We start from the raw sequence: 27347 nt of genomic DNA, 5'->3' as shown, positions 1-27347 counted from the left end.
TTGGCCTTAAAGCAGTAGTGATACCCGTGCGCCTCAGTTGATTCTCTGGGCACTGGGAGTCGGGAGGCTCTGTTTATTGTACAGCTGTGTGCGCCTGTAAGCTGATCCAAAGCTTGTTTTGTTCTCTTTGTTATGTCTAATCATTGACCGTCTCAGTGATAGTCGTAGATAATTCCAAAAGGAAGAGCAGACACAACCCAAGGGCGCTGGACAGGATAGAATGGGCAAGTTTAACACGTCTGCATTGTCTGTGTTTTATGCTTGCGTGTTTAAGTGTACAATGAGTGCCCTGGGCATTCATCAGGACTAGGACATAAGCCCTCCTCTCGGGGGTGGGGGCTCAGATCTTTCTACCTGGCTAAAAACAGCTGCGTTTTCATGGAATCTCTAGGCAGGATTCCAGAAGGTTGCCTTGGAGGACATAAGTTCACCCTGCATTCCACGGGCGTCCTGATGGTCTGATGGACATTCTGTCACATTTGAATAGCTAGTTTTCCTTCTGTTGAATGTATTGTGACTTCTGACCTTTCAAATCAATGTAATTATGAAAAAAAAAGGGTAAAATAATGTAACTTCATTGTAGTTTTTACTGCGGCTGTCACAGAAAAACATTCGTAACAAAGCAGCTGAAACGTGTGGTCGGTGGAATTTTTTTTTTATGTTGCGAGACACCCTCTGGACACCGTGCTTTGGTTTTTGAGGGGCATTCCTTGCGCAAGGAGTACACCAGATTGGCTGACCAGTTCTCGTGAGCTTCTTAATCTGTAGATAATCATTGATTGCATGTGATTGGTGGCCTTTTGATATGTCCCAAGGACGCAGGTTTCTTTCCCAGCCACAGCGGCCGCTTTTCTGATGTAGGCCAAAAGCAAAAACGCCCGTGTGTTTGAGATTTCAGCGCGCGTTACAGATCCCCAGGTGGTCAAAATTAACCGGAGCCCTCGACTACGGCGCGCCTCATCGCCTGGGTTGCGTCAGCGCGTAAAACACTATGATGAAGTCGAATCAACTTTTTGATATGTACAGGCAAGAGCAGCAATTTCCAGCTGACGGAGACTGGCAAAACATGGTGGCGTGCTGTTGAGGAAGAGGTCGAATGCTGACATGCGATGAGTTGTAGAAGAAAGTTTCCCATTTGCAGAAGATGTCTTGTACACAAATTTGGCATTGTGGGCAAATCCAAACATAACTTAGTCAGCAGAGAGCTAAGCAGGGTGTGCAGCTTTTAAGAAAAGTTGCCTTGCTTCAGGACACGTCACTTACGCTGAAACAGTGCAATGCAGATGGTTAGCTGCAACATAAAACCAAAAAATGCGATTCCATAAACTCCAAGAATAAGGTTTGTCGTGTCAATTGCCCTGTCTTTTGGCGGTAGGGGTGGATTACCACGTTTAACGTAGTTTTTTTAACGGGGCAGACTGGTATCAGAGCAATTTTTTTTATTTACAACCCGATTTTAATGAAACTGAATAGCATTACGGAGTTTTTTGTGCTGATTTCAAATCTGTAATTTGATTTTTTGCAAGTTAATACTTTTTTAGATAATTACGTATTAATTGCCATTATTTTGGGTCACAATGACAAAATAACCACTCGATACAGAATGGTGAATGCCCCGTGGCTAGGCAGACAAATGACTAAAGAATACAACGTTGGAAGAATTTTTTTGATTTAGCTATGTTTGGTCATTTTACAACGTACTGAACTTAACTCCTCCCGCGCTCTGCCAGAAATGGCTAAGAGGTGGGAACAGATTAAGCGCCAGGCACAACTGGAGGAAGGAAAACTGACAGGAAAGAGGCGCACTAACAACTGAGCTTTATTCACTCCGAAAACGATTATAAAGGCACGAAGAACACCATGTAATACTAGTTTGCACCACATGTGAAAGTGATTAAAGCTGCAGCACCCTCCTTTCTAATCATCCAGATAATCCACCTCGCTCGAAAGAAGATCAACTGAAGGCTTGCTGACACATTGGTCCCCCATCTTTTTTGTGATGTAGGCTTCCAATATTTCCCGTTCTTCTTTTTTGCAGTATGACTGTAGCACTCAGGTCCTATCGAATGCTGGCACGCAGCCCCTTGGCTTGCATTCCGTCTTACAGTGAAGTGCCGAATTGCTTCCTGTTCCCATCTTCAACGTCGCCACACGCTCCCGCAACCGGTTGTTGAGGCAGCGCCCCGTCCGGCCTAGTTATATACGGCCGCACTTCAAGGGAATTTCATACACTACGTTTTTGCACTCTCCACAAACATCGTGGCATGCTTCTTGGTGCAGACAGGAGGCCTAGGTCCGCAGCGGTTAACAATGCGGCACATAGCTCCGAGTTTGTTGGGAGCGCTGAAGACCACGCGAACACCGGCACACTCCGCATTTTTCTTTACACGATGCGATATTCCATCTAGGTATGAGATGACGGCAGTCTTCTGCCTTAGCTTTTGTCCGATGTCCGACTGGCTGGCTGGCTCCTTTGTGCTGCTCACTTAAAAGCTTTCCCGCCAAGCCGCATGGCATCGATGCAGGGAAGCCTGCCTGGAACAGTCTCCCGGCCTGCGAGACATAACTCTCCTGTATCTGATGCTGATTCAGTTCAGATCTGATTCAGTTCAGAGGTGGTGCCAATTGAATACAACAATACTTTTCCAAAGCCTCCATTTGAAAAATTTGTTTCCAACATTGTATTCTCCACACATTTAGACATCAGAAGCAAAGAAAAAAAATTGCAGTTGTACCTGCCCTGAGTGCCGAGATATCCGAGGACGAAATGCTAGCTTAGCGTTGCACGGAAAGTGCCGTTCCACCATCAAATTCTGCGTGAACTGAGCTGTAGAGTGCACTTTAAAATGCTATTTACAATAAAATGTTGTGCCTTATAATGAATAAATTTGCAGACTGGTATAAAAATGGCTGTGGATGCCGCAAATGCCATTTCCCAGAAAACGATTTTTCTATTGTTTCTTGGCCCCAAAGACCCATCTGCCCCGTTAACTTTAATGACAAGCCACCTGATCTCTTGACAGCCTTTTACCAACAGTGTAGTTTGCGTTAGGACGTAATTTCCGAATCGCCACGAAGTTGGGACAGACAATCTTTCTATAAGGACAGTTAGGGAAAAAGAGGAAGGAGACTCTGGGAAGGAGGAGTCTTATCTGCAGAGCCCAGAACTGCCCCTTTGAGAGCCAAATGGGAGAAAATGTCAGTCCCAGGGTTGCCCTCCTGTGGGAGGGGCCAAAAAGAGAACTGTTAGCTATTAGACCAACTTATTTGTACACCTCTGGGGCGCAGGCGCTGCAGAACAACCCGAAGCTGCAGGTGACGCCGGACGGCAAGTACAGCTTCCGGCCCGCGTACCAGCTGCGCGACCGCAAGAGCCTGCTGCGGCTGCTGGACAAGCACGACCAGCGGGGGCTCGGGGGCGTGCTGCTCGAGGACGTGCAGGAGTCGCTGCCCAACGTCGAGCGCCACCTCAAGGCCCTGGGCGACAGCATCATCTACGTGGTGCGCCCCGTCGACAAGAAGAAAGTGCTCTTCTACAACGACAAGTCCCTGCACTTCACCGTCGACGAAGGTGGGCGGGTGGGCCTCGGTCCTCCTCTCTCTCTCTCTCTCTCTCTCTCTCTCTCTCTCTCTCTCTCTCTCTCTCTCTCTCTCTCTCTCTCTCTCTCTCTCTCTCTCTCTCTCTCTCTCTCTCTCTCTCTCTCTCTCTCTCTCTCTCTCCCTCCCCCTCCCTCCCCCCAATGGCCTGTCTGTGGGTACCGTATTTATTTGATTATAAGGCGGTCACGAGTATTAGGCCCGAGGGTGCAGTTTGGGGAGTTGAAAACATCTGTGTATTTATACACACGCACGCTGAAACCTCGTTAAACCCTATTTGACAGGGACACGAAGAAAGTACGTACTAGTCAGCACTATGGTTTACCAAATGCATTAGGTTAAAGGGTAACCGAGTCGGGCATTCGACTTAACTACGTATAAAAAGAAACTACGGCTTATGCAGGTACGGTTTAACGAGGTTCCACTGTGTGTGCATGCGGGGGTGCGTGTGTGTACATACACACTGAGCTTTGAATATAAGGCGGGGTATTAATTTGAAACTACAGTTCTGGAAAAACAACCTCGCCTTATATTCGAATATACTATACGGTAGTTCTCGAAGGAAGCCCCTGTACCGTGATGTGGTTCATGTGTCGATTTCCTCGTACTTGATGGCTCGAACATCTGGCAGGAGACATGTCATGCAATGGGACTCGTGTTGCCACTTGTCGAAGCCGCAATACAACTTGTACAAGCACGGCTTTGAAGACGCATCGTGGGGTGGCTCACTGGGTCGCTTGTTGCGACGAGTGGTGCAGTTTTGATGGTGCAAAGAGAAGAATTAATGCCGAAATGAAAGAAGCCAAAAGACCGACAAGCGGTAATCTTAACTGACTCCTCAATTGGCGTCCCACACGCCAGACCTCACAAGCCAAACAGTGGCCACTGAACGAGCACAAAAATTTTGAGCAAACACTCAACCCGCTGCGCCTTCTGCTACTCTTGGAGCTTCACCGGAAAGGTGGTGGGCATTCATGCATTGTACAGTGAAAGCTTGTAAATTCGAATTGCAAGGGGACACCACCTAAATTTGAATTAATGAAAGTTCGAACTAACGAAAGGCAAGTACAATAGACATACAATGCGATTGTGGAGCAGTAGAGCGTGTCGGCAGCTAAATGCTTGAAAAAAGCCGCAATTTAAGCCTCCCCTTTATCTTCACTTTCTGCTCTAACGAGTGAATCTAACGGAAGGCCTCCTTTTTGCGTATTCCAAAACTGAAAACGAGGTGGACGGCATTCCATCTGGTCATTAATTTGGAGCGATGGCCGCGCCGGTGCTTTCTCGACCACCTCCTTGTGGTCACTGGCAGGAACAGGTCCTACGCTTCTGACCTCAGAAATGATGCCTTCTGTCAGCACGCCCCACACCCTGAACTCGTGTCCACATCAACAGAGTCCGCGAAGAAGCTTCTTCCGAACGTCTATCATGGGGGTTTTAAATTAATTTTAGCCAATTTAACTTCTCTCTCCATTGTTCTTTCCTTTCCAGAGGCCATGCAGCCTCGTGTGTAGGCAGCGGGGCCATTTCTCAGGCCTGGTGCCAGGCCCTAAGCTGCAGGCATGGTGGCGCACACATTGTTGACCGCTTATAGCGTGTGTCGCGGGAGGTGCGGCACTATAAGCGGTACCTCACTATAAACAAAACATGCGCGAATCCAACCACATGTCAATCTACATTTCAATCATTTTTTGCTTATCATCACTCAAACGAAGACCTCTTAAAAACAGAGGCAGGGTCTTCATTTCGTCTTTTTTTTTTTTTTTCTCTATCAGCTGCTGCTACCGGGCCTTAGAAACTGAAAGCACAGCTTAAACTTCTTTTGTGTTCGTGTTTTGATTGATTGATTGAATGAAGGGTTTAAAGCATCGACACAACGCAGTCGAACCCACGTCCTCCTGCTCAGCAGCACAACGCCTTAGCCACTGAGCCATCGTGGCGGGTGTTCCGTGTTTTGAGGGAGTCTGGCTGGGTGTCTTAGTGTCTATGAACAAATGCCGCGGCACAATGTGAGAACTCAAGCGGGATTTTTTTTTTTTCCACACCACGTTGCGATCGCAATGCCGAAGGTGATTGCTAATCACAACATACTGGTAGTGGAAGCCTCTGGCGTTCACCCAGCTTTGCTGTCCCAGCCTTCACACCACTAGTGCAAAGCTGCCCCAATTTTTTTATTAGTATGGGAAGGAGCTTGCTTGCAGCAAAAAAAGATGCTGCAGATAATATTTGGAAACAAAATAGGAAAACAATGTTCTGGGTTTGTGCAAGATGACATTGATGTAGCACTTGGCCATCTCAGTGGAGCAAACAGCTAGCAAGAAAGCTGTTTTTACAGCTAGCAACAGCAGACGCCGACCACAAGAAGAAGTTAAACGAGAGTTCATGTACATTTTGTGTCAAGCTGAAAGTATTTTTCAGCAATTAATGCTTGATGTGCTATTCATTCGGTTTGGTAATTGGTTGGGGAATTGCGGCCGTCGAACCTCTTTTAGAATGCCACCATACTTGCAGGAGAAAACTTTTCTGAACCATGCACTTCATTCAGTTGGTATTTTTGTGTCACAGTGGAAGTGAAATTGGGAAATTAAGAGTAGTTCGTGGCATTGGAGATCGGGTTAAACCACAGTCCATAGTATAGAGGTCAGACTGCAATCAATTTTCGTGCACCAGAGTTGTACTGCAGCGATTTCAAGCGTAGGTGCCCCTGCCACTTACACCAGATTTATATGTTATTTAATAGTCTGGTTTTCATCGTTACCTGCCGTGGTGGCTCAGTGGCTAAGGCATTGCACTGCTCAGCACGAGGATGTGGGGTCGATTCCTGGCCACGGCGGCTGCTTTTCTGGTGGAGGTGAAAAGCAAAAATGCCGTGTGTTTCAGATTTCGGCGCACATTAAAGATCCCCGGGGGGTAAAAATTAATCCGGAGCCCTCCACTATGGCGCGCGTCATCGTCTGCATTGCGTCAGCGCGTTAAACCCTACGAACAACTTGTTTTCATTGTTTAGTTAACTCGTCAGTTTGCTCAGTTTGCTTATGCAGAGCCGAGAAAGGCCTGTGCTTCTTATCGGTGAAACAGGGTAACATTTAGATTCCGGAAAAGTCCCTTTTGTTGTGCTTGGCCCGGTAAATGTTTGATAAATTTTTTCCTTATTCTCAAAATTAGGAAACATAAATTTCGAACCGTACTTGCTGGAATAACTCATGGCTGGTTCTTCTTGCTTTTGCTCTGCAGAGTTCCAGAAGCTCTGGAGGAGCGTGGCCGTTGAGGGGATAGATGACCAGAAGATTGAGGAGTATTTACAGAAACAGGGCATCACATCCATGCAGGACATGGGTGTCAAAAAAGTGGTAAGTTGGCCGGAGAGCAGGCGCATCAAATGGCATTGTGCGTGCATTTCGTTCCAGGTCACTGCTGTAAGCTTGGAGGAATACAGATGTGGTGGCTGGGGGGGGGGGGAGAGTTAAGTCTGTATGTGTACTGGGTGGTACATCGATGAATGAACGTCTTTAAAAATTTTTCTTGAGCGAACCGCTGGTCTGTTCGTGCTCAAACTTTACACCGAGGTCGCATTTTGTGATCTGTTTCGCTCAACACCGAGATCAAGGACGGCACTTACCTTCCTGTTTAAAAAACAAATAAATTGGAAAAACTGGCATCAGGTGTTTTGTGCTGAATACACGAGGTAGCGCCGCATTACGAGTGTAATCAAAATTGCCAAGATGGTGCCTAGGTTTCCCGTGGGCCAAAATTGTTTTTACAGTAGAATCTCGATGAAACGCATCTCGCGGCACCGCGAAAAATATTCGTATCATCCAAAATTCGTATGAGCCAACACAGACCAAAAAGTTCAGCACTAGAAACAGTGTTTGTTTATCTCTTTTCTTACTTTAGCGTGAAAAACTCTGTGATTGCTTTTCTGTTGTTTTTAACCTTGATGTCGCCGAGCAGTCAAGATGTGAACTGCATAGCGCGTTTTTGCACGCGATTCGTGCACGTCGGCGTTGCGTGTGTGATCTTTTCACGCTCGTGTCGACGATTCTGCTCCTGCGGCAGCTTCTGCCTTGGTCAGAAAATGACGTGTGACGCGTGCGGCAGTGGGAGTTGCCTGACGACTTGCACCAATGGGGAGACACGTGCCTCTTGGCAGCAGTTTCGAAGCGTTTGAGACAGTCAGCTGGCTCCGCTGAAAATGTTTAGGCTTACCACCCTGGGAGATATTTCATGGGCGCTTTCACTAGCGGCACGGATGTTTTACAGTACCGTTATCGCCCACATTATCAACTCCTTTAGTGCACAAGCAACTTCGTGTGTGCCTTTAGCGGCATTTTAAAGAGTGCTTAGAAGCGGTAGCTCGAGTGTCCCGCACCACTTCGTTACCTCTTCTAGTACACCATAGCTTCATGTCCGAAGCTGCTGCCATGGTGCTGCCGCCAACAGCGTCAGTGCTCCTGTGGCATGCACAGCGCGTTTTTGCGAGCAGTAAACAACTGCCTAGTCGTTCCTGGAGAAAGAGTGACAAAGAGGGGACAACCCGTACATCGCCGTCGCTTGCTCGCTTGGCAGTCGGGCGCCTCGCCAGCTCGTTCATATCAGCTCGTTCATACAGGTCCGTTCGTAACAGACGAAATTTTGCCCACTGCAAACAATGCAATTTTGCCAGGACTTCTCAGAAATTCGTATCATCCCGAAATTCGTATCACCGCTGGCCGCAAGGAGTCCAACTGCTCTAACATTCGATTTCACAGCTGCCCTTCATCAGATTATTTCATATCAGCTGTTTTACTGACCTGACTAAGATCATTAAAAATGTGGAAGCTGCCTTGAGGGAATGTCAGGCAGCCATCCAAATTGTTTGACAAACGGTTTTGGGTAAACTTGCCTTGTAACAAAGGGTTCGAAAAGAGCCTGGCTACGGTATTTACTCGATTCTAGGCCAACCCTTGAAATTCAGAAGGTAAGAAAATAAAAAAAAAACTTACCTGCAACGTAAGCTGAATGAAAAAAGGCACTGAACTGAGACTAGAACGTGCACTTTGTTTTTTGCAGTGCTTGTCGCAGCATGTTCAGTGCTCACTCGCAGTCTGAACTGAAACCGCATCATAAAACGAGTGACCCAGCCTAGCGTCAATAAATAAGCTATGCTTAACCCAGCCTTTCCTGGCCTTAAACTGAGCCCACACGTCGCCTCAAATGTTTGCAATCTCCCTAGCCTTTGCCTGTGTTATCTCCATTGTCGCAGGCATTCCACCCTCGCTTTGCTGCTGGGTAAAGTCAGCAACTTCCTTCTCCACCTCTTGGTGTAGATCGTTCTTGCGTCCTGTGAAGGCCATTCGCTTCGCGGCGCAGCTGAAAATTTCGTTCCGCTGCTTCCACCATCGGCGCAATTGCTTCTTCTCATTGACTCCGAAGTCATGTTTTGCTTGGAGGTTTGAAGGCCTCTTGGACTCCAAGGCTACCTTCCACTTAAAAGCCGCGGTGTAGTGGCACCGCTTCGTGGGTGCCGCGAACACGGGCGCTTCTCGAGGTCACACGACAATGTACGCAAGCAAGCACGGAATGCCCGGAGCTGGGTTCACAGCTTATGGTTCACAATGTTCACACAGTCAAAATGGAGCGTGAAAACCATAGAGTTTTGAAAACCCATTGAAAAGCTGCCAGCTGCAAGCCTGTGGTTGAGAGATTGTGTTGTGTCTAGCGGTGTGCCGTGCTGTCGCAGAACATTTCCTTCTGCACTATTACTTTGGTCGTCACAAATTGCCAAGCTGGATCAATGGGGCTTGTTTAATTTGTTTTCTGAATAATATGAGTAAAATAAGTCCTTCTTAATGCGAAGTAAACATCTTGTGCCACTTCTGTTAAGTACTTCTTTTGAAAAAGGTGTGGACTGTAGCTTGTAAACATAGGCTTCTCTTCGGATTCATTTTTGGCCATCTGTTTCGCCTTGGTGAAAGCAGTGGCTCTGGGGTGCAACACTCGCCTTGTATGCAGAAGGTACCGTGCGCTGCCGGGAACCCACTGAATTTCTGTACTGGGTAGAAGGGCACGAGGTCAGGTGTGGAGCCTTGAAAGGGAATTGACAAGGAGAAAGCTTCACTTACCTTTGTAAAGAGAGGCCGCTGATTGTTGCTGTGTGGCAGGGTCCCTTGGCCATCTACAGCAGAGCATTGTGGGAGGGCGAAAGAGCCTGGCAACTGTCCTACCACCGGGGGTTACCAAGTTGTGTGTCCACTATGGCTCTAGAAGGCACCATGGTCATTCTTGTGCCTTGGTGGCACCCGGCACCCTCCAGTATACAGCCAAATCTAGTGACTACGAACCCCACATAGTGTAAAGCCCGCTTATACCGAACAGCGCGAGGGTTGTAAAATAGTTCGATATAGCGAAAATTTGATATTGAAAGGGAAGCAAAACAAAAAAACTTGTTTGAGCGCAATCCTGTTGACAGAGTCATGAGCTAACGCTCAGCTCTTACCACTCTGTGCTTCACCATTGATACAACACTTTCTCGGAAAGAAAACAATAATTTGTTGGGGCAAAAGAACTGCATGAGTGTAGCCCGCTTCTTCGAGCGCAATGAGTTGCTGGTGACTGCTTGCTCCACGGTATATAAACAGTCGACAAGCACAAGACCGCTGCCCTCAATGGCACTGCAGTATCGCCGTAGCGGTCCACAGCAAACAACGGCTTCGCTCGTGCTCGGAAGCGGTGCAGAGTCCTCAGCGTCTTCGGGACTCGGTACACTGGGCTCACTGCTTGCACCAGGCCGCTCCCGAACATCCTCAATGGCAATCTCGATGTTAGTCAGCTCCTCCGTGGTTGCTGTGACGTCGTCGTCGTCGCCGTTGGCAAAATCCTCTATTATCATAATGTCGGTATCAGCGCCCATGAACTGGGAAAATCGGTTCCACGTCTCCTCGAGCTCACGGAGATCAAGCTGCTCCGCATCTTCACTGCCACCACCTTGCTGAGCTGACTCCCTGACGTTGGCAACAAAACCACCATGCCGAAAGCAATTTGTGATTGTTTCCTGCTTGACGGTTTTCCACGCCGCCTTTAGCATTTGAATGGCACCCAGGACATCAATCGTGAGGTCCTCGTTCATTTGAAGCTTGACGACCAACCGCTCAATAAACCTTTGCTTGTAAATGGCCTTAAAAGTGCAGATAATGCCCTGGTCAAGCGGCTGGAGCCTCGATGTCGGGTTGGGCGGGAGGTACATCAGCTAAATGTTGTTGAGCGGCACGTGGTGCGGGGTGCAATTGTGCGCAAGCAGGCAGCCATTGTGGCCCTAATCTGCAAGCTTGGCATCCCACTCGGTCAGCCACTTGCCGAACAGGCCCTGCGTCACACAGGCCTCCTTGTTCCATGCGTACGACATGGGAATGTTGCGGCAGTCCTTCATGCAGCGCAGTTCTTCCCGATGACAAAGGAATGCAGTTTTGTAGAGCCGTCCACATTGGCGGCCAGCAGCACTGTGATGCGGGCCTTGCTTTGTTTGCCGTCATGGCAGTTGTCACCGCGGGTGTCAAACGTCTGCCTGGGCAGTATTTGCCCAAAAAGACCCCCGCGTTGAAGGTAAACAACTCGTGAAGAGTTTTCTCGACGTCTTCAAAAGCTGGAGTTCGAAACACGTTGCGCATCGTAATGCTGGCTTTGTCCCACTTTTGCTTTAATGTCTGCCTGGTTCTTGAGAGTAGTACTCAATGTGCTTCGTGGAATCCTGTACGTCTCGGCAACAATGGGCTTCTTTTCTCTTTTCTCAACTAGCCAAATAATTTCCAGTTTCATTGCGAACATCAGCGTTGTCAGTTTTTTTTACGCTGGCCATGGCAGCCATCATGACAAAGAAGGGACGAGCATGGACACAAGTGAACAATGGCGAACCCAGTGAACTGAGCAAGTGCGGGCGGCGGGTAGCATGGACTTAAAGATAGGCGACACCGCAGCGCCCAATGTGGCGCTTCTGGCACCAGCGGCATTCATGCGCGGAGCTGGTCCACTCTGCCACGGCTGGCTTGGACGCGCACGAGCTCGCGTGGGAGTCGCAAGTGCTACTGTGCCACCACTGTGCGCCGGTGTATTGCGGGGAAGCCTGCCGCATGCCTAAGGAGAGCGAAAAATTCGGCACGGGAGAGTTTGATGTACCCATTGGGAGCAAGATCGCGTTCGATATAAAAAATTTAAAATGCACGCAGTTTTTATCAGAATTCTGCAAGGGTTCGGTATAGGCAACAATTTGATATACCCGTGTTTGATATAAATGGGCTTTACTGTTACGAGTTTCTCAAATTTATGAATATTTTGAAAATCCCCACCAGATTGCATATATCGTATCGACTTGCGTAATGAACCGACTTTCTTTTTTTTTTTTGCGGAAAATTCAGCATGAATTTGGGGGGAGGGTTCATTATGCCGGAAAAAGTTGCAAGAGATTCTAGAACTTTAAGTTTCAGACAATGAAGATGCTTAGCGAAGCTCTGTGAAAACCTTACCTTTTTAGTAAAAGCACATAGGTAATTATGGAATTAAAATCTCTTTTTTATTCACAACATGCTAGCGTCCCCCTACTCGCCATTGTCCCCCTACCCGCCATGGAGTTGTCTTCCTCAGTGAAGTCGATTGCCGCTTCACATTCGTTGTCAGCCCACAACACATTGTCTTCTCTACGGTCAAGGCAGTCCAAAACTTCTTTTTTAACACCAGGAAACTTGCTTTCTTTGGGCCCATTCAGCCCACAGCGCAACGCCTTTCATAGAGCCAGTAGATGTTGCTTATTTTGTGGCTGTAGCCTTCCGTGCCGTAAAGGCACTCCAGAACTTCTCTTCCCACACTGGGAAACTTCCCTTCTTTGGGCCCCCAAAACACACGGCTCTCCCTGTTCATCATCTCGACCTCTTCTTTTCTCCAGTAGCGTACACGCACTGGGTCAACATTGAAGTGCTGCCCAGCTATGCAGTTTCCATATGCTTAAACGCATGCTCCACCACCTTCAGTTTAAAACCGTTTAAAACCGGCTGTGTTGCTCATGTACTCGCCCATCGTACGGCGCGCCAGGCGCACAAAAAAAGGTTGGAACACAGCTGAACAAAACCATGGAGCGTAATAACAAAGTTGTGGAACAGCACAGAGCAGGAAAGGAGTGCGGAGTATGTTTGGTGCTTTGTTTGCACGCCGCAGCGCTTTCATGACAGTATATGCAAAAAGGTTTGTTTTGTGTTCGGCAGGTGGCATTCCACATGAGTGTCGTTTTTAAATTATGAGCCACAGCATTCGAGATCGCGTCTGCGGCTACTGTTGAGAACATTTCTTTTGTTAGAATACTCTTTAGTGTTTCTGGCTGTACTGTGGCATGATATCAAGTTACTGCAATCTTCAAGAGCATGAGCAATTATGCCGAGATAAAAACATATCGAACAGTACCTTTTCCATTCCCGCTGCATGTTTTATGCAAGGTAACAAGCAAGTAAATTCTCAAGAAGAAAAGTGCGGGAAGGGGTGTTCGTTACGCGAATGCGCTCATTATGCGGGTAAGTACGGTACTGTTGAAGTACAGAGGAACCCCGATTACATGTCCCCCAATTTTATGTTACCCGCTTCTAACAACGGATTACAGCGTTCGCGGAAAGCTCCCCATAGAAACAATGCATTAGAAGCCCCAATTACACAATGCCCGGATGCACGCGGTCCGCTTTATGCGCTGGACGCTGGCGGGGATAAACGAGCGTTTTCCCACCTTTTATGATGCTTCACCGCCTTGTCACGATCTTTATTTCTCAACCCCATTTAACGTTTCTTGATGTGTGGAAATAAACAGTCCTGGCTTGCCCAACCGCTTTATGAACAGACTCAAGCGAGTAGGTCGATACTGGCGGGTAGGAGCTTACCCTTCGACGGCGGCAGCAGAGCGCCAATGCGCCAACTAGGGTTACCAACCGTCCCGGATTTTGCAAGACTGTCCCGACTTTTCATACAACGTCCCGAGTCCCGCGCCGTCCTGGTCGGGGCAGCTATATGTCCCGAATTTGTTCCGGACTATCCAATGCACGCTTAACCAGGCACGTCACGCTCCGGATCACAAAGTTAGCACAAACTTGTCCAGGCAGAGCTGCAGGTAAAGCTGAACTTCTGTGTGAAGTGTGACAACTTTTGCGAGTACGTTCTCCAGGAAGAGCAATAGTTGCGAGCAGCATGTAGCCAGCTGAAGTACCACTTCAAGAGGCTGAAACAATAAAGAAACAACAAATTTGTGTGGATGATACTGCATTAATAAGGAAAACTCATTTCGCTGCCTCCCCATGTTAGGGTACGCTACCCCCTCCTCCTCCCCCTCACCCCCCCCCCCTCACTTCTCATCCCAACTCCCTTCATTGAAGTGTTGGTAACCCTAGCGCCAAGCGTGAGGAGTCTAATTCTGGGTGGCTGGCAAACCGCCAATTTGAAGTTCCCATCGAGCCGACGAAGGTGAAAACACAATACCCGCCCGCTTAATCATTTTCGTTCTTTAAAGGGGTCGTGAAGAGATTTTGAAAAAAAGTTGTGTTGTGTGGCTATTTAGAACTGTGGAACCTCGATAAACAAACAATGCATGGCCGTTTCATTTCTTGATATTGGCAGACAGGTAAAAAATGCAGTTACGGTTTCACCGAGGCTTTCCTCCTCAAGTCGTGAACTGACGTCATGTTAACATAGCTCACCCTTGTCTGCACAGCATGTCGGCATAGCGCGAGCTCACAAAGGGTCAGATACAGCTACAACATCCGCACCATCATGAAATTCGTCCACAACTGAAGTGGGGATGTCTGATCACTGATACGACGATCAATGTGGCCGAGCTGCCAGTCAACAACCCGCACGAGTAGCACAGGCAGAAGTAACTACGTTTAAAGTAAACTTGGTATTTGTAAACTGTTTGCGCTGTTTTGCACTTGTTTAAACTGTCTTTCTGCTAGCCGGTATTTCTTGGGCTTGCTGTCATCGGTCTGACATACCAGCTTCTAATGAGAGTTACGCGGATGGGAACGTGGTGACCTGGCGATAAATGTGAAAGCTTAACATGGAAATTTACTACATGAACTCGTTTATCGAAGGAACTTCGAGTAGTCGGAAAATAAAACTAAGCTGTCCTTTACTCTCCAAACATAAAAATAATGAGCGAGAAGCGATACAGCGCGTAGCCGAGTTTCACCACCACGCTGTTCGATTGCTTTCCTGCAATGAACAATGCTGTTAATGGTTGTTTCACCAATCGGATATGCTCCCCTCTGACTTACTGTAGAAGCACTCAACAGTAAGTTGGTGCTTAAAGCTCTGGGTAGAGTAGAATTTATGAAAACAAACCGACCACAGTTCTCAATCACGCGCGCTCTTCACATCTTTGGCCGAGTGGGTAAAGTCTCTGACTTCAACGCAGGCAGGCCCGGCGGCCATGAATTCAAATCACGCGTTTTTTTTGTGTGTGTTTTTGTGTTTTGATTGAGCAGCTTTTGCTGTTTGATATGAAAAAAGTGATTGCGACGAAAATTTGGCAAAACAATGCAAACTTCAACAGGGAAGCAGAATACAAACCGTACGAACAAGGATATTTTTTAGGCAAAGTGAAAAAGGAAATAAAAGCAACATGCCTCGGCCTGCGCCACTAGGTATAGAACAGCCAGAAGTCTGAGTTGTGGGACAATGGTTGCCAGACAACTGAAGCAGTCGTGCCACCAGTAACTTAATAGAAAACTATTTATGGCGGCCAATGAAGGATGCGTTATTTTTAAAATATTGGGTTTGCAGCTTTACAAAATAATATACCCAAAGAGCGGTTAACTGTCGGATGTTCTTAAAATGGCGACACTGCCAGTTGCACTGCCAAATGATAATATCGCATGGTCGCTTGCAATGCGCCTCAAAGCGAGCAGTTTAAAGGCGTCTCCTAAATTTCAGAAGCAAGAAATTGTGAAAATATTTTGTATGTATGTCCTTAGAAGGTTCTTCAATCAGATAAAATTAATAAAAGGCATACGAATTTTCTCTTTAAGACCCCTTTAACGATGCTCTCTCCACCTGTTTGTTGTTTCAACCTTTGCATCGCCCCATGGTCATTTCTTTCCGGCTTTTATCACTCTTACCACGTGATCTCTGCTTATCAGTGTCTTTCAAAGCAGCATTGTCACTATGTTCCTTTTTTACCCGCCTTTTCTCCCATCGCCACCTCATATCATCGTTCCTTTCACTTCCCCTTCCGTCACCACTAGGTTGCAGCCTTGGCAGTTTCGCACTCTCACCTCATCCCCTCTCAATTCACGCGTCTGGATTGATCTTCCCAGTTATCTCACGTGCGCAAGGCGCAGGGCTGGCGGGCTAGTGGAGGTGCTTGTGAAGGAGGGGGGCACCAAATGTGTTTTTTTTTTTTTGTTTTAGAAATTTGGGATTCCAGCTAGAAGTTCGCAAATTATGCGGGAACACGCTAAATACAGTAATTTAAATTTCTTAGCCCACCTGTTGCGTAATACCATCTTCTAGGGTGACATTTACCCGTGCCCTAATCATACAACACTCCATTCATAGATGCTTTTTTGTGATCCCTTAAAAGTTGTGCTACAGTAAAACCTCGTTACAAGAGACACTGTTACAAGAGACGCTTTGGTTATAAGAGACATTTGAGTGAAGACGGGTTGGGTTAATTTTTCCTGTTTGCCATGTTAGCGACATTAGAGACCTTGCTTACAAAAGACATGTTTCTTGTGTCCCTTGAGTGTTTCTTGTTACGGAGCTTCGTCGTATCAGGGCTGCACTGTATTTCTGTCTGTTTGGAAGGTCTGTGTGTTCCCAATGCAGGCAGGGCCAGGAACGTGATCGGCATGCCCAACTTATCATTCCAAACAAGTCTCGCTTCCACTTCTGCCTGTACTGCACCGCTTTAGGAATGTCGTGTTTAAAGGCCAGGTCCCATTCCCCTGCCAAGGGGATGACCGTCGTGTCCTGTAGCATCTCTCTTGTCTGTCAAGTCACTTCATCGCTGCTTTTGAAAGGCATGGAGGATTCATGACTGACACCTCAGCGCTTTCCCGGCTATGCAAAGCACATGCAAAGGTTTTAAAGTGAAGATTCATATGCCTCACTTGTGCCATCATTCCACCAAAATGGACTGTAGGAAAGCCTGCTTACACAATGGGTTTTCACAAAGTCATATCTGAGGTGCGCAATGCTTGAACCATAGGGATGGTGGAGGACTTCTGGAGGGCACACCAACATGCATTGCAATAGGTTTGAAATTGTTTATTTACATGTTCCATCGTCGCTTTTCACTGTGGTAGTAGCAGTCATCATCATATCCGCCCGTTATCGTCGTCTTCCTCATGCATGACTGGCGGGCCCAGATCGTTTTGTCCGCAGGCTTTCACATTTCTCCTGAAGTGGAACGCGTCTGCATGCGCTAGAACTGGCGGGCAACCGTCTTCGTAAACCGTGCGTCTGTAGCGCGAGTGTCTTCTGCTCCCCCCTTGAGGCGTGGACACACAGGAACTGCTTTCTGGGTATTTTTTTGTGAGCACCACGCGCAAGCCTGGACAATGCTGAGCGCTCCTCATGAGGCGCGTGCTCTTGTCTGTGGTAAACTGCAAGAGTAACTATGAACCAAGTTTTCAGATGACATTGCACACAATGTAGCCAGCAACAGCAGCTCTGCTGTTAAAAAATGCTTTCCGTGGTCAGAATCGAGCTTATGTCTTTGGCATTAAGAAGCCGATGTCTATCCGATAGCACCATTCCGGCACGGTCGAAGCAGTTTGGATTTTAGGCTTTGACTCAGGTTGCATGGAAGAAAGCTTCACGTTTTTAACCATCTTACTCTTAACCCTTCCACTGGCAAGTTTTTTTATGCTTTCTCTTCACTCCCTGTTGGGTTCTTTTTTTTTTTTTTTTCAGGTTCCTTCAATGAAAACTATAGGCTCGTAATGTGCTACGATGCTCTGCAGGACATGTAAACACTTTATTCAAGATTACCTTGTCCAAAAAAGATGTACAGAATAGAAACAAAAATATTGCCTAAATAATTACTAAAATAATTAGTATGGACTAATTAGGCTGTCCAGGTATGCTTATGCACCGAGTTCTATGGGAGGCAAACCGGTGATCACAAAAACTCGCGTTATATCTGGTCCCGCACTATAAGCGGTTACATTATAACTGTAGTCAGGTTTGATGCTAGAAAGCTTTCGCGCCTCTCTCAGCTTCCTTGAGGAAGGAATGGTGAAGTTTCTTTGTATGCAGAAAGCCACCTTTTCTTGGCCAAGATAGGCTAAAGCATGCAAACTCTCTAGTGCAGTTCTTTTCATGGTACTGCAGCCCCGTTACAGCATCCCCCTTTCCACTGGTCGTCGTTCTGTGATCCCGCCCTTGCAGTGTCAGGGGCGGTGATCATCATCTAAGCACACTGCCATGTGAATGACTGCTCAACATGCCTGATGCTGCTTTGCTAGCTTCTCCCAGTCCAGCTTCTGTTATCAGAACCCATAATTCTGCTCTGCAGCATTTGATGCTGATGGCACAATCCCTGGCACGTCTAATGGTGATGAATGGTTTCACTCAACTAGCGCTGAGTGGCTGACCAGTCGGTCCTGCAGTTGATGCCTGATACCAAGCCTGGGTCTGTGTCACACTAAGGCAAGCTGTACACTCAGGACTCATTTGACTGAGCGAAGAGGTATTAAAACGTACTATGACGTCTTTGTGGGAGCAGACAGAAGTGCCATCACTTGGCCAAGTACTTCTGATGACAGAAAATGGATGTGAAAGGCTGGGGTGGTGGCGGTGGTGACGTATTTTTTGTGATGCTCTGTGGGCCTGTCACTGGATGGCTGGCTATCCATTGATTGTAGCGTGAACATTGGGCAATAATTGATAACATGTGATGTACAAGGAGTTCACATGTAAGATAATTGGTTTCCACACCTAATTGCACTGCTTTTTCATGAATGACGCACTTTCTCTCATTCCAGAATGCTGCTCAGAAGCGGAAAAAGCCGTCGTCCAAGAGGCCGAAGACATTCAAGAAGCACAACGACCACATGGGCGACATCCTAGAAGATTACACAGACAAGTAGTAGACTTTTCAGACAGAGAAGTGTACATACCAGTGCTTGTGAATTTGTGCCAGTGTAGCTAACCTGTGTCGCTGCCCGTTTCAGAAGGACAGCGAATAAAGCACTCATCACCACGACTGTTGTGCTCTGGTGAATAGTTGTGAGATTCTGTAATGACATTCAATCCAAAGAATGCTGCCCTGTTGTGCCCGTGCATGAGTAAGCCTGTGAGGTTCAAATATTGTTAACACTGGAACAGACGCAAGGTTGACATTAAACATATACCGTCTGCTTAGCTGTGTTGCTCACACTTCCTCTGTGTTATTTCTGTGTGAATTTGTGATTTGTGTCTTTAGTGTAACTGAGAGCTACGGTACTGTATTGTTGCATGGCTTCATGCTTTTTAAACGATACTGTTTTACGTGTATAATGTGAATCTGTAGCGTTACTCCCCTGCCACAATGCGTGTATTCTCGCGGGGCTGATGATAGGAGTGGATTTGAGGAAAGCAGCTCTAGACGTCGAGAATCATGACTTTAAAATTACTTTTCCGCAACTTTTAACTTCAAATGCTTGTGTCCTACCAAGAGTGATTCGTAGTATTGTTTTTTGAGATGGCGTTGTGTAGTGTAACTAATGTACCTTTTTGGTTGACTGTTTTATGGAAATCTGGAACCTTAGTTTATCTGTGATGTGCAGCAAAAGAGAAAACACCGCGTGTCCTTTGCAGCTGGCTTACAAACCATTCCAGTGATGCCAAGGCTGGTTTGCAATGCCTGTTCACGCTACCCCACCCTTCAAACTTTCTATTTCAGTTCATTTCGTGGCAAAATACGCTTTTTGTTTATACTCACGCATACATTATACAGGTTAAACATGCCCACAGTAGCTTAAATTTTGGTATGCTGTCTTGCGGGTGGGTCATCCTACCCATTGTCAGCAAACTGGCGGAGAAGTTGCTCTGTGAGGCAAACGTCGTTCACTTTTTTTTTTTGTCAGAAAGAAAATGAGTTCTTTTTGACAACATGGCTTACTAATTTTGAGTTTCAGTACGATTCCTCAACGTCATTAGATAATATCAGCAGCATTATAGCTGAGCCCATTGCATAGATCAAATCTATTTTCAAATCCAGTTACCAGCTTTGATGGTAACTTCGGTCCAAAGTGGCGACCACATAGGAGCCCTAGCACATAGGAGCCATTGTGTTAGATTGTACAGTGCTCCATTACACCAGCACTCTCCTATACTCGCAGCGAGTGTAATCACATGCAAGGACTGAGGAGGGGCTGATTTAAAGGAGCGCATGTGTACGTTAGGCATTACTTCATTAGCAGAGATGGCCTGGAGTCATGCTGTAGATATGCGTGGCAATGTTAAGACACCTGAGGTCAAGGGACCTGGGTCAGAGCAGTTGTGCTGTGTGAAGTTGTTGCTCCATTACATGAAAGGAAAGAATTCCACAAACACAGTGCAGTCCTATGAACTATTCAAAGGGCAGCAACAGCATTCACAGACAACTGAAATTTCTTGAGCGTATGCTCGTTAGTGCATATAAAAGTCAGCATTTTGACCAGTCAGCACCTGTAACTGTTACGAGGTGCCCACCTAGAAAACAAACTATCAACTCCTCTGATTACCAGTGACAAGGGATAGTTGTCTGATGCAGAGCTTTTGGTGGCTTTTGGTGATATACCTGTGCTACACGAGTGTATGAAAGGACATTTGAGTCTAATGGAGGACACAACTCTACTCGAGAACAGAATTTTCTCTTGTAGACCCCAAAACAGTCTACCTGAGTGTAAATAAGTTAACAATATGTACTATAGCAGCCTTCAGTCGACCAGTGATGCCAGAACAGGTTACTGGTGCAGAAAATTCATCGATGTTTGGTTTTCTAGCCATAGCAATATGGTTCGTTTTGATTGCTCCTAGCTGACTCCTCAGCTCCAAGATGGCTTTCACAGTGGCTGCCCTGTGGTGGAAGCTAAAACGCATGCTGGTAATGTTTTGCCTCTGTGAAATCTCGCATGGTATGGTAGTGCTTCGTATGCTTCAACTGAGACTCTGAAACATGGTGTCTAGGACGTTTCATGCAGTTGCTACTATTGAAACCTTCACAATTACGTGCAGGGGCGTAGCCTGGGGGGTTGTTTCGATGTCAGAATTCTGAGCGGTGCCTTCCCCTCCCCCTGTCCCCTGTAATTTCAGCTTTTTTTTTTCCATTAACACTCTGCATCAGTATATTAATACATAAAAAAACACAAATAAGAAAATTAGATTGGAAAATACAATTTTTTTTTTTTCCGGGGGGTGCATAACACTCCCCGAAAAATATTTCTGGCTATGCCACTGCCAGGGTGTGACAAATATTTAAAACACGCTTTTGGGGTCACTTTTACATCTTATTGAATGTCTGGAAAAGAATTCCAGCTTCTTTAATCTTAAAGTCTCAATTATCCAATGTTACAACTTTGGTTGGCTTCCATTTGCCCCACTTGATCTGCGTCGGGTGTAAAAGGTTTCAGGGGCAAGCACGCGCCTCTGCAAATCTCATTTTTGGGTGGAGTTATAGTTGATTGAAATTGATTGCAACGGGTTAATGGAGGATATCTTTTTGCTCAGCCATTTTACCAAGCCCCGCCAATTCCACTCCATTGCTATCTGCCACTCGACACTTACATGTATGTATTGTGTCCACTGCAAAGCACATCCAACGGGATCCACTAAACACACCTGAACCCAGCACGTATGTGTTGATGAAACCACTCTGGCACCGTCAAGTCGGTGGACGCGGGTGTTCTGTGGACAGCAAAGCGCCTCCAAGGATTACCACTTCCTTGGATTCCTTTGTAGTCATGAGCATCTTTGAAGAAAAGCGTGGTATCACGGAGACATTTTTAGTGCGAAAGCCGTAGACGTGTCGTTTTTTCATAGGCAAAGTTTCCAAAGTTTCTGAAGTCTCCCGACGGAGAACTTCCAAACCAGCATGAACATTCCTTCAATGTTTCTTCTTATGCTAGCTGAAAGCCTTCTGCGTCATTGTGGAAATGGTCATGCTTGAACTGTTTGTAATCTGTGGGGACAGACACTATCCCATCTACTATGGCGTGCGTGCACTTCTCCCGGTAGCGTCCGTCAAGCTGCTCCACATCGTATCTGGCGATCACAGTAGCTACATACTTATGCTTCTCTGGGGTAGGTTGGAGGCCGAAGTTGGCAAAGACGCTGTTAACCATCATTCCATCAATCCCACTGCTCCAGGCACCGTGGAGGACGACGACACGCTCCTGCCAGCTCGGGTGATTGTTACAACGAGCCAGTGCCGGCCAGACGATCTGGCCTCTCAACACCATTCTGGAAGTACAGCCGTAGCGTCTTCCCGAGGCGTCTATGGGTCAGGGCTCCCAACACCGTCAATGATGCCAATGTTAATACGTACTGCTACAAGAGGCTGCAAGCGCGCTGTGTGCATGTATCTCGAGGATAACGCCGTGTCTGTACATCCTCTTGTACTCGTCTTGGGGTATTATTTCTTCCTCATGTGCGCACTTCTCTGTGGGTGTCCGTTCCCTTTTGAGGTTCTTCATCATTGCAAGCACGGATGTGGCCGGGGCCTCAACCAGCTGTACTTGACAGATGGGACAAGATTCGTTGCACTTTCCATGAATGCATTCACGTACGTGCGCTTCTGGTTTTTTTTGCGGGCCAGCATCGTGCTTCTATGAACGGGCGACGATTGGCTGCCTGGTTGTGACGATGACGATGGTGACTGAAAAAAGGAAACATGCCCACTGCGAGAATCGGCCTATGATTTTGGTATGACAAAGGAAGGATAATACAGTGCATGAAAGGCAGGGAGATTCACCATGTTACAGTCCTTTTGGCTACCCTGCACATGGGAAGTGGGAAACGAGGGATTTGAAAAGAAAGAAAGAGTTTAAATGACGGGGATTAGAACTGGAGGAGAGAGAAAAGAAAAAAAAGTAACTAGAAAAATAAAGCCACGTGTGATAAAGTCTAAATTGAACAAGTAAACTAACCAAATGATGAATCAAAAATGGTACATGGTGTCCCTACAATCGTTCAAACAAGCCTGTGCCCTTTAAAAACGTAATGATTTTGTGGCCTTTTGGGACTGCGACGGGCAACACCTGTGACACAAAACAGTCTGTGCAGTTAATTGTAGGTTGTTGAGTTTCCGGAGTGCGGTTGACAGGCGCAGTCTCTGCGTTGCAAACCTGTCACAGTGATACAAGAGGTGTTCTGTTGTTTCGTCCGTGGCATACACGTCGCAAGCAGGGCTCTCAGCCATGCTGATAGTGACGGAGTAAGCTTCATTGAAAGCAACTTCTATCCACAGGCGGCACATTAGCGTGGCATTCGAGCGCGGCATGTGTCAATGGGTACGTGGCGCTGCAGGTCGGAGCCGAGCAAGTACAAGCAGGAGTTTGTAAACTCTGACGTATTCCAAAAAGCAAGTGTGATTTTTCGGGTGATGGAGCGGAGTGACCTTTCAGCATCGTGGCGTGACAATGGGATGCTGGCCAATTAGGCACTTTCATGAGCATAACGAGCCGCTTTGTCTGCACATTGATTCCCAGAAATGGCACAGTGGCTTGGGAGCCATTGAAAGATAATAGTGTGCCCACGCTTGACTAAGAGGCCATACTCCTGACGAATCTCGGCCACAAGCTGTTCGTACGGGCCGCGGCGAAGAGCAGTCTGCAGGCACTAAGAGCTGCCCTATAGTCGCAAAGCACAGCCCATTTTTGTGGCAATTCTTGCTTGAGGTACATAAGAGCCTCGCGAATGGCTGTGAGTTTGAATGCAGTTGACGTTGTTAAATTGGACAGCTTGAAGGGAATGTCTACAACTCTGGCTCGCTCGATTAGAGCTCCCGCAGAGCTTAAAGGAGCACTGGCACGAAAATTTTATGTTACACTTTTATTGCTTTTGTCGATGCGTAATGGTCTGGCGAACCTGAAACAGCACTTCAAATACTTCAGCGCGCGATAGTTAATTACACTGAACGGCCTGAAAATCGTTTGTTTCAAATTCCCGCGCCTTCATCCCGAACGGCGCATATGACAGAATCCCGGCCTGACTAGAGTGTATGACCTCACCGCTTTGTGTGCACGTCACCGGCGCCCGCTTGAGAGGGCGTTGCGCCGTCTTTCCGGGGGTGACGGTTACGCCCGCTCGCCGCTCGTGGGGCCGCGCGCTTGAAGTGGCGTCACTTATTTTGGCTTCACGGGGTGATGTCACGCTGATATCCATTTGCTGAGTGCCGCTCCGCGCGCTGCTCCGTCGGCGCAATAAATGAGATCCAATTGAACTATGTTCTTTGCTTCGCAGGCCGCAACGTTTCTAGATCCTTTCAGTTACAAAAGGCGATTACTTAAGGACGAAGACGCACGTTTGCTAGCTTCACCACCACAATATACGCATGTGCCACACGTACAGTCCACTGCGATTCGAAGGTTATCGCGGGAAAGCCACTCTTTCAAATTAAGCAGACAGAACACCAGCTTTAGCTAATCTTCCATGCCAGTTCCGTTATCGTCGGCGTAGATAAAAGGCAACCAAGTCTGTGCTTGATAACAACGAATGTGAAGCTTGAAACCCAAAGGCAAGTCAGTCGTGCGGGCCATTGTTGTAGCATGTAACAGCCAACAAGGGAGAGAACAGTGGGAAATCTTGATTTTCGTGGTTCCGAAAAGAAAACGTTGAACAGTGGCACGCGCGGCCGATCGCTGCTGGCGCGATAACCTTCAAATCGTGCTCGACTGTACTTCAACGCTGATAAGAAAACTTATTAGTCGCTTTCCTAAAGGAAAATCTAAAACACGCGAATCTTGATAGTAAACACCCAGTGTTGGCCTCCACTTCCTCCTGACGAACTTCGGGGACCGCGCGCCACTCACGAGCACACTCATGGCCACGCTCACGAACGCGTGCCCGCATAACCGCCTGCTCTACGACGAACCAATCACCCGTGGCCTACCCATAGACCGGCGAACGGGAATTTAGGTCATCATAATTATCATCATCATCTAAGCTACTTAATGTGGGCTTTACTGTTAGCGTTCAGCGTACCGAAATCGCATGTTAGAGTAAGTTATTTCAAGCTTCGTTTGAAAAACAACGCGCAACAAGCCGGGCCTACATATTTCCCCGCCACATCTTTTGGTCGACCGTGGGCCCCTCCCGAAAAAAATTCCTGGCTACGCGCCTGGCCAGAGGACAAAGTATCCGCGTAAGAACTGCGCTTCCTGAACGGTGCGACGTTCACACGGGGTCAATGGCTGTCCCTATAACCTCACTCCTAGCGAATCATTTTTTGGAATTATGCTCACTAGCAATGCGAACTTCACTTTTTCTCACCCAGCTTTAATGAGCGCCATTATGACAACTATAGGATTTGCTAGAATACTGTTCGAAGCAAGATACAAGAGACCGACACAGTACTTGATGTCGCTCGAGCCGACAGAGCCAGCGAGCCACATCGACTGTGTACAAACGACAAAGGCAGTACTCCGGTTTTGAACAGGGTTTAATTTCAAGACGGGCGCAGCCACGGACAGCTCGACTCGAGCGGCATCCGTGAAAGGCTCGATGACGGCGCCGTCCTCCAAGGTGGTGGCCAGGACGTATAGATAGGAGGCGGTCTGCACCAAGAGGCAAATCACGTTAAAAATGTTACGTTTAGAGGTCACCATTCCTTACCGAATGCGGACAGGGTTTAATGATATCAAGACAGGCGCAGCCATGGACAGCTCGACTCGAACGGCATTCTGGACGTCTCGATGACGGCCCTGTCCTGCTCGGAGGTGGCCGGGACGCGCATAGGCAGGAGGCGGTCTGGAACAAAAGGCAAAGCACGTTAGAAATGTTGCAATTTCGAAGGTAATCACGGCGTACCGAATGCGGGGTCCAGGATTACGCCTGGCAGGAACGGGAAGGGACGCTGAAAGGCAAAGTGACAGACGAACAGCGACAGAACCACTTTTATTACCACAAAACACCTCTGTACAAAACACGCGTCGTCGAGCTAGATAGGACAGATGGAGACGTGTACCTGCCTAGCCAGAAGAGTAGTGCATGTTTGCGTGAAGGAGCAAGTGCAATTAGACAGGACACAAGGGTCAGGGAAAGGTGAGGGCGGAGGCGGTGCCGGACGCGAACCTGAAAAGGAACCAAGGACACCAATTCCATCACTCGCCTTTGCCACGACCCCAATTTGGAGCCGCGGACCGCAGAGCTGCGTTCCGTGCTTCAGTGATGCTCGTTGAAGGTGGCGACTGTATTCCGAACGCCGCGCGAACCGAGGACGCGCGAGCGGAAGGCATTATCGAAGTGCGTACCTCGGCTACCGCGGCGTTCGGAAAGGAAGACCGACTATCACCACAACCTAACGGGGCTTCCGAGCTTAGTCCGGCGCTAGAGGCAGCGGCGAAGGGCTCCAACACCGCCACTGCGCCGCTGTCCCGAAAGCTACAGCCTAACGCGCACCGCAAAGCTTTGGCGACAGTCGGAATCCCTGCGTCGCGACGGCCCAGGAAACGTCCGGCTCCGAGGCTAATGTGCGCTCGGTTAGGAAAATTCAAATACGCAAACGTTCGGCGTCTCGAAAAAATGATACGAACGCCGGTTTCGTGGGCACGCCGCACGTCGCACCGGGCCTTCGGCCACGGAACTCACCACTTGGAAGAGTCGTCGGTGAAGACTGTGAAGCAGCATACCGTGAAGGAAGTCCGTGAGGCCCTCGTGGGTATTCCCTTGTCCGAGCGAGCCAGTTGGGAGCGGGGATGACACAGGCACAACGAAAAACGACTGAAGTAAAAGAAAACGACAACATTTATGGCATTAAAACACCTCTTAGCGCGAACCAAACTTCCCCAATAGACAGTATACCGCGTGGAAAAAAACCTCACCTGTCCATCGCCGCCGGCAGCGCGCCGCCACCTACTCTGCGCCCGATGCGCAAAACAGGCAGGCAAGATGGCGTACCCCTTGTTCTAAAACGCGCTTATCCTGGCATTACAGAGCGCTGCTATTTGTCGGCTACCACCTACCCTTCCTCTCTTTCACATCGATATCGTCTTCCAGAACATTCTGCCAGTTGTAAAACAAAACGAAAAAGTTATCGCATCAACTGGCAGCCGCGCGGCCACCGGAGCATGCATGACAAGGCATCTTATGCTGCGTCACGGAGCCAGATAACCTTCTTGCTTGGTAGTTCTGCATGTCGGCTAGGAGGCTTCGGCTGGCGCGATTGCACGGTCCTATCGATCATGCGGCCTTTACCGGCCGTCTTCCGCGGCTTTTGAAACCGAATAAAAAAAATTCCCCCGCATTTCCCCGAGGGGGAGAATGTGAAAGTGCGAATGCACGGTTGTCGGCCCGCTTGCGGCGCTTGCGCTCGGCCCCCGCAGCCCACCGCCTCGCCGCCTTCTCTTCCATCTCTTCCATCGGGTTTGTAGTATCACGTGTACACCACGCAGTTATCAAGCCGCTATAACGCCGCTGAGTCGCCAACGCACGCCGCTGACGACGTAGTTTGAATGCGTTAAAGATATAAGGCGCGTCACTAACACTGATATCACCGTCGCGTCCGTGGCTTGGTCGGTAGAGCGTCGCGCTGCGGCCGCAAAGTCCTCGGATCGAAACCTGGCGCC

General features: G+C 47.9%; 1 protein-coding gene and 1 long non-coding RNA gene across 4 annotated transcripts in view; one reads left to right on the top strand and one right to left on the bottom strand.

Moving 5' to 3' along the window:
- Positions 1 to 18963, top strand: part of Tfiiebeta (transcription factor IIEbeta) — a 26574-nt gene extending 7611 nt beyond the window's left edge. The window contains exons 5-7 of the mRNA XM_077707100.1: positions 3289 to 3571; positions 6832 to 6947; positions 18585 to 18963. Of these exons, the coding sequence (XP_077563226.1) occupies positions 3289 to 3571; positions 6832 to 6947; positions 18585 to 18689 (504 nt within the window). The 3' untranslated portion in view covers positions 18690 to 18963. The remainder of the gene's footprint in view (positions 1 to 3288; positions 3572 to 6831; positions 6948 to 18584) is intronic.
- A 6241-nt stretch (positions 18964 to 25204) lies between these two features.
- LOC144178945 (uncharacterized) lies at positions 25205 to 26777 on the bottom strand. Of its 3 annotated transcripts, none has more exons than XR_013324108.1 (5): positions 26604 to 26760; positions 26412 to 26502; positions 25591 to 25636; positions 25396 to 25530; positions 25205 to 25337 (listed from the first exon to the last, which is right to left on the bottom strand). It is a non-coding gene; the product is annotated as an uncharacterized LOC144178945 (long non-coding RNA). The 3 variants fall into 3 exon arrangements; XR_013324109.1 differs by lacking the exon at positions 25205 to 25337 and adding an exon at positions 25748 to 25854 and having other exon boundaries at positions 25439 to 25530; positions 26604 to 26777; XR_013324110.1 differs by lacking the exon at positions 26604 to 26760 and having other exon boundaries at positions 26371 to 26499.
- Between the last annotated feature and the right edge of the window lie 570 nt (positions 26778 to 27347).

This window comes from Haemaphysalis longicornis, unplaced genomic scaffold (assembly GCF_048455015.1).
Source record: "Haemaphysalis longicornis isolate Haplotype H1 unplaced genomic scaffold, Haemaphysalis longicornis Haplotype H1 scaffold_4, whole genome shotgun sequence".
NCBI classification, from domain to species: domain Eukaryota; kingdom Metazoa; phylum Arthropoda; class Arachnida; order Ixodida; family Ixodidae; genus Haemaphysalis; species Haemaphysalis longicornis.
The sequence above is the reverse complement of the archived record's forward strand: the minus strand, read 5'-3'. Positions and strand labels throughout refer to the sequence as shown.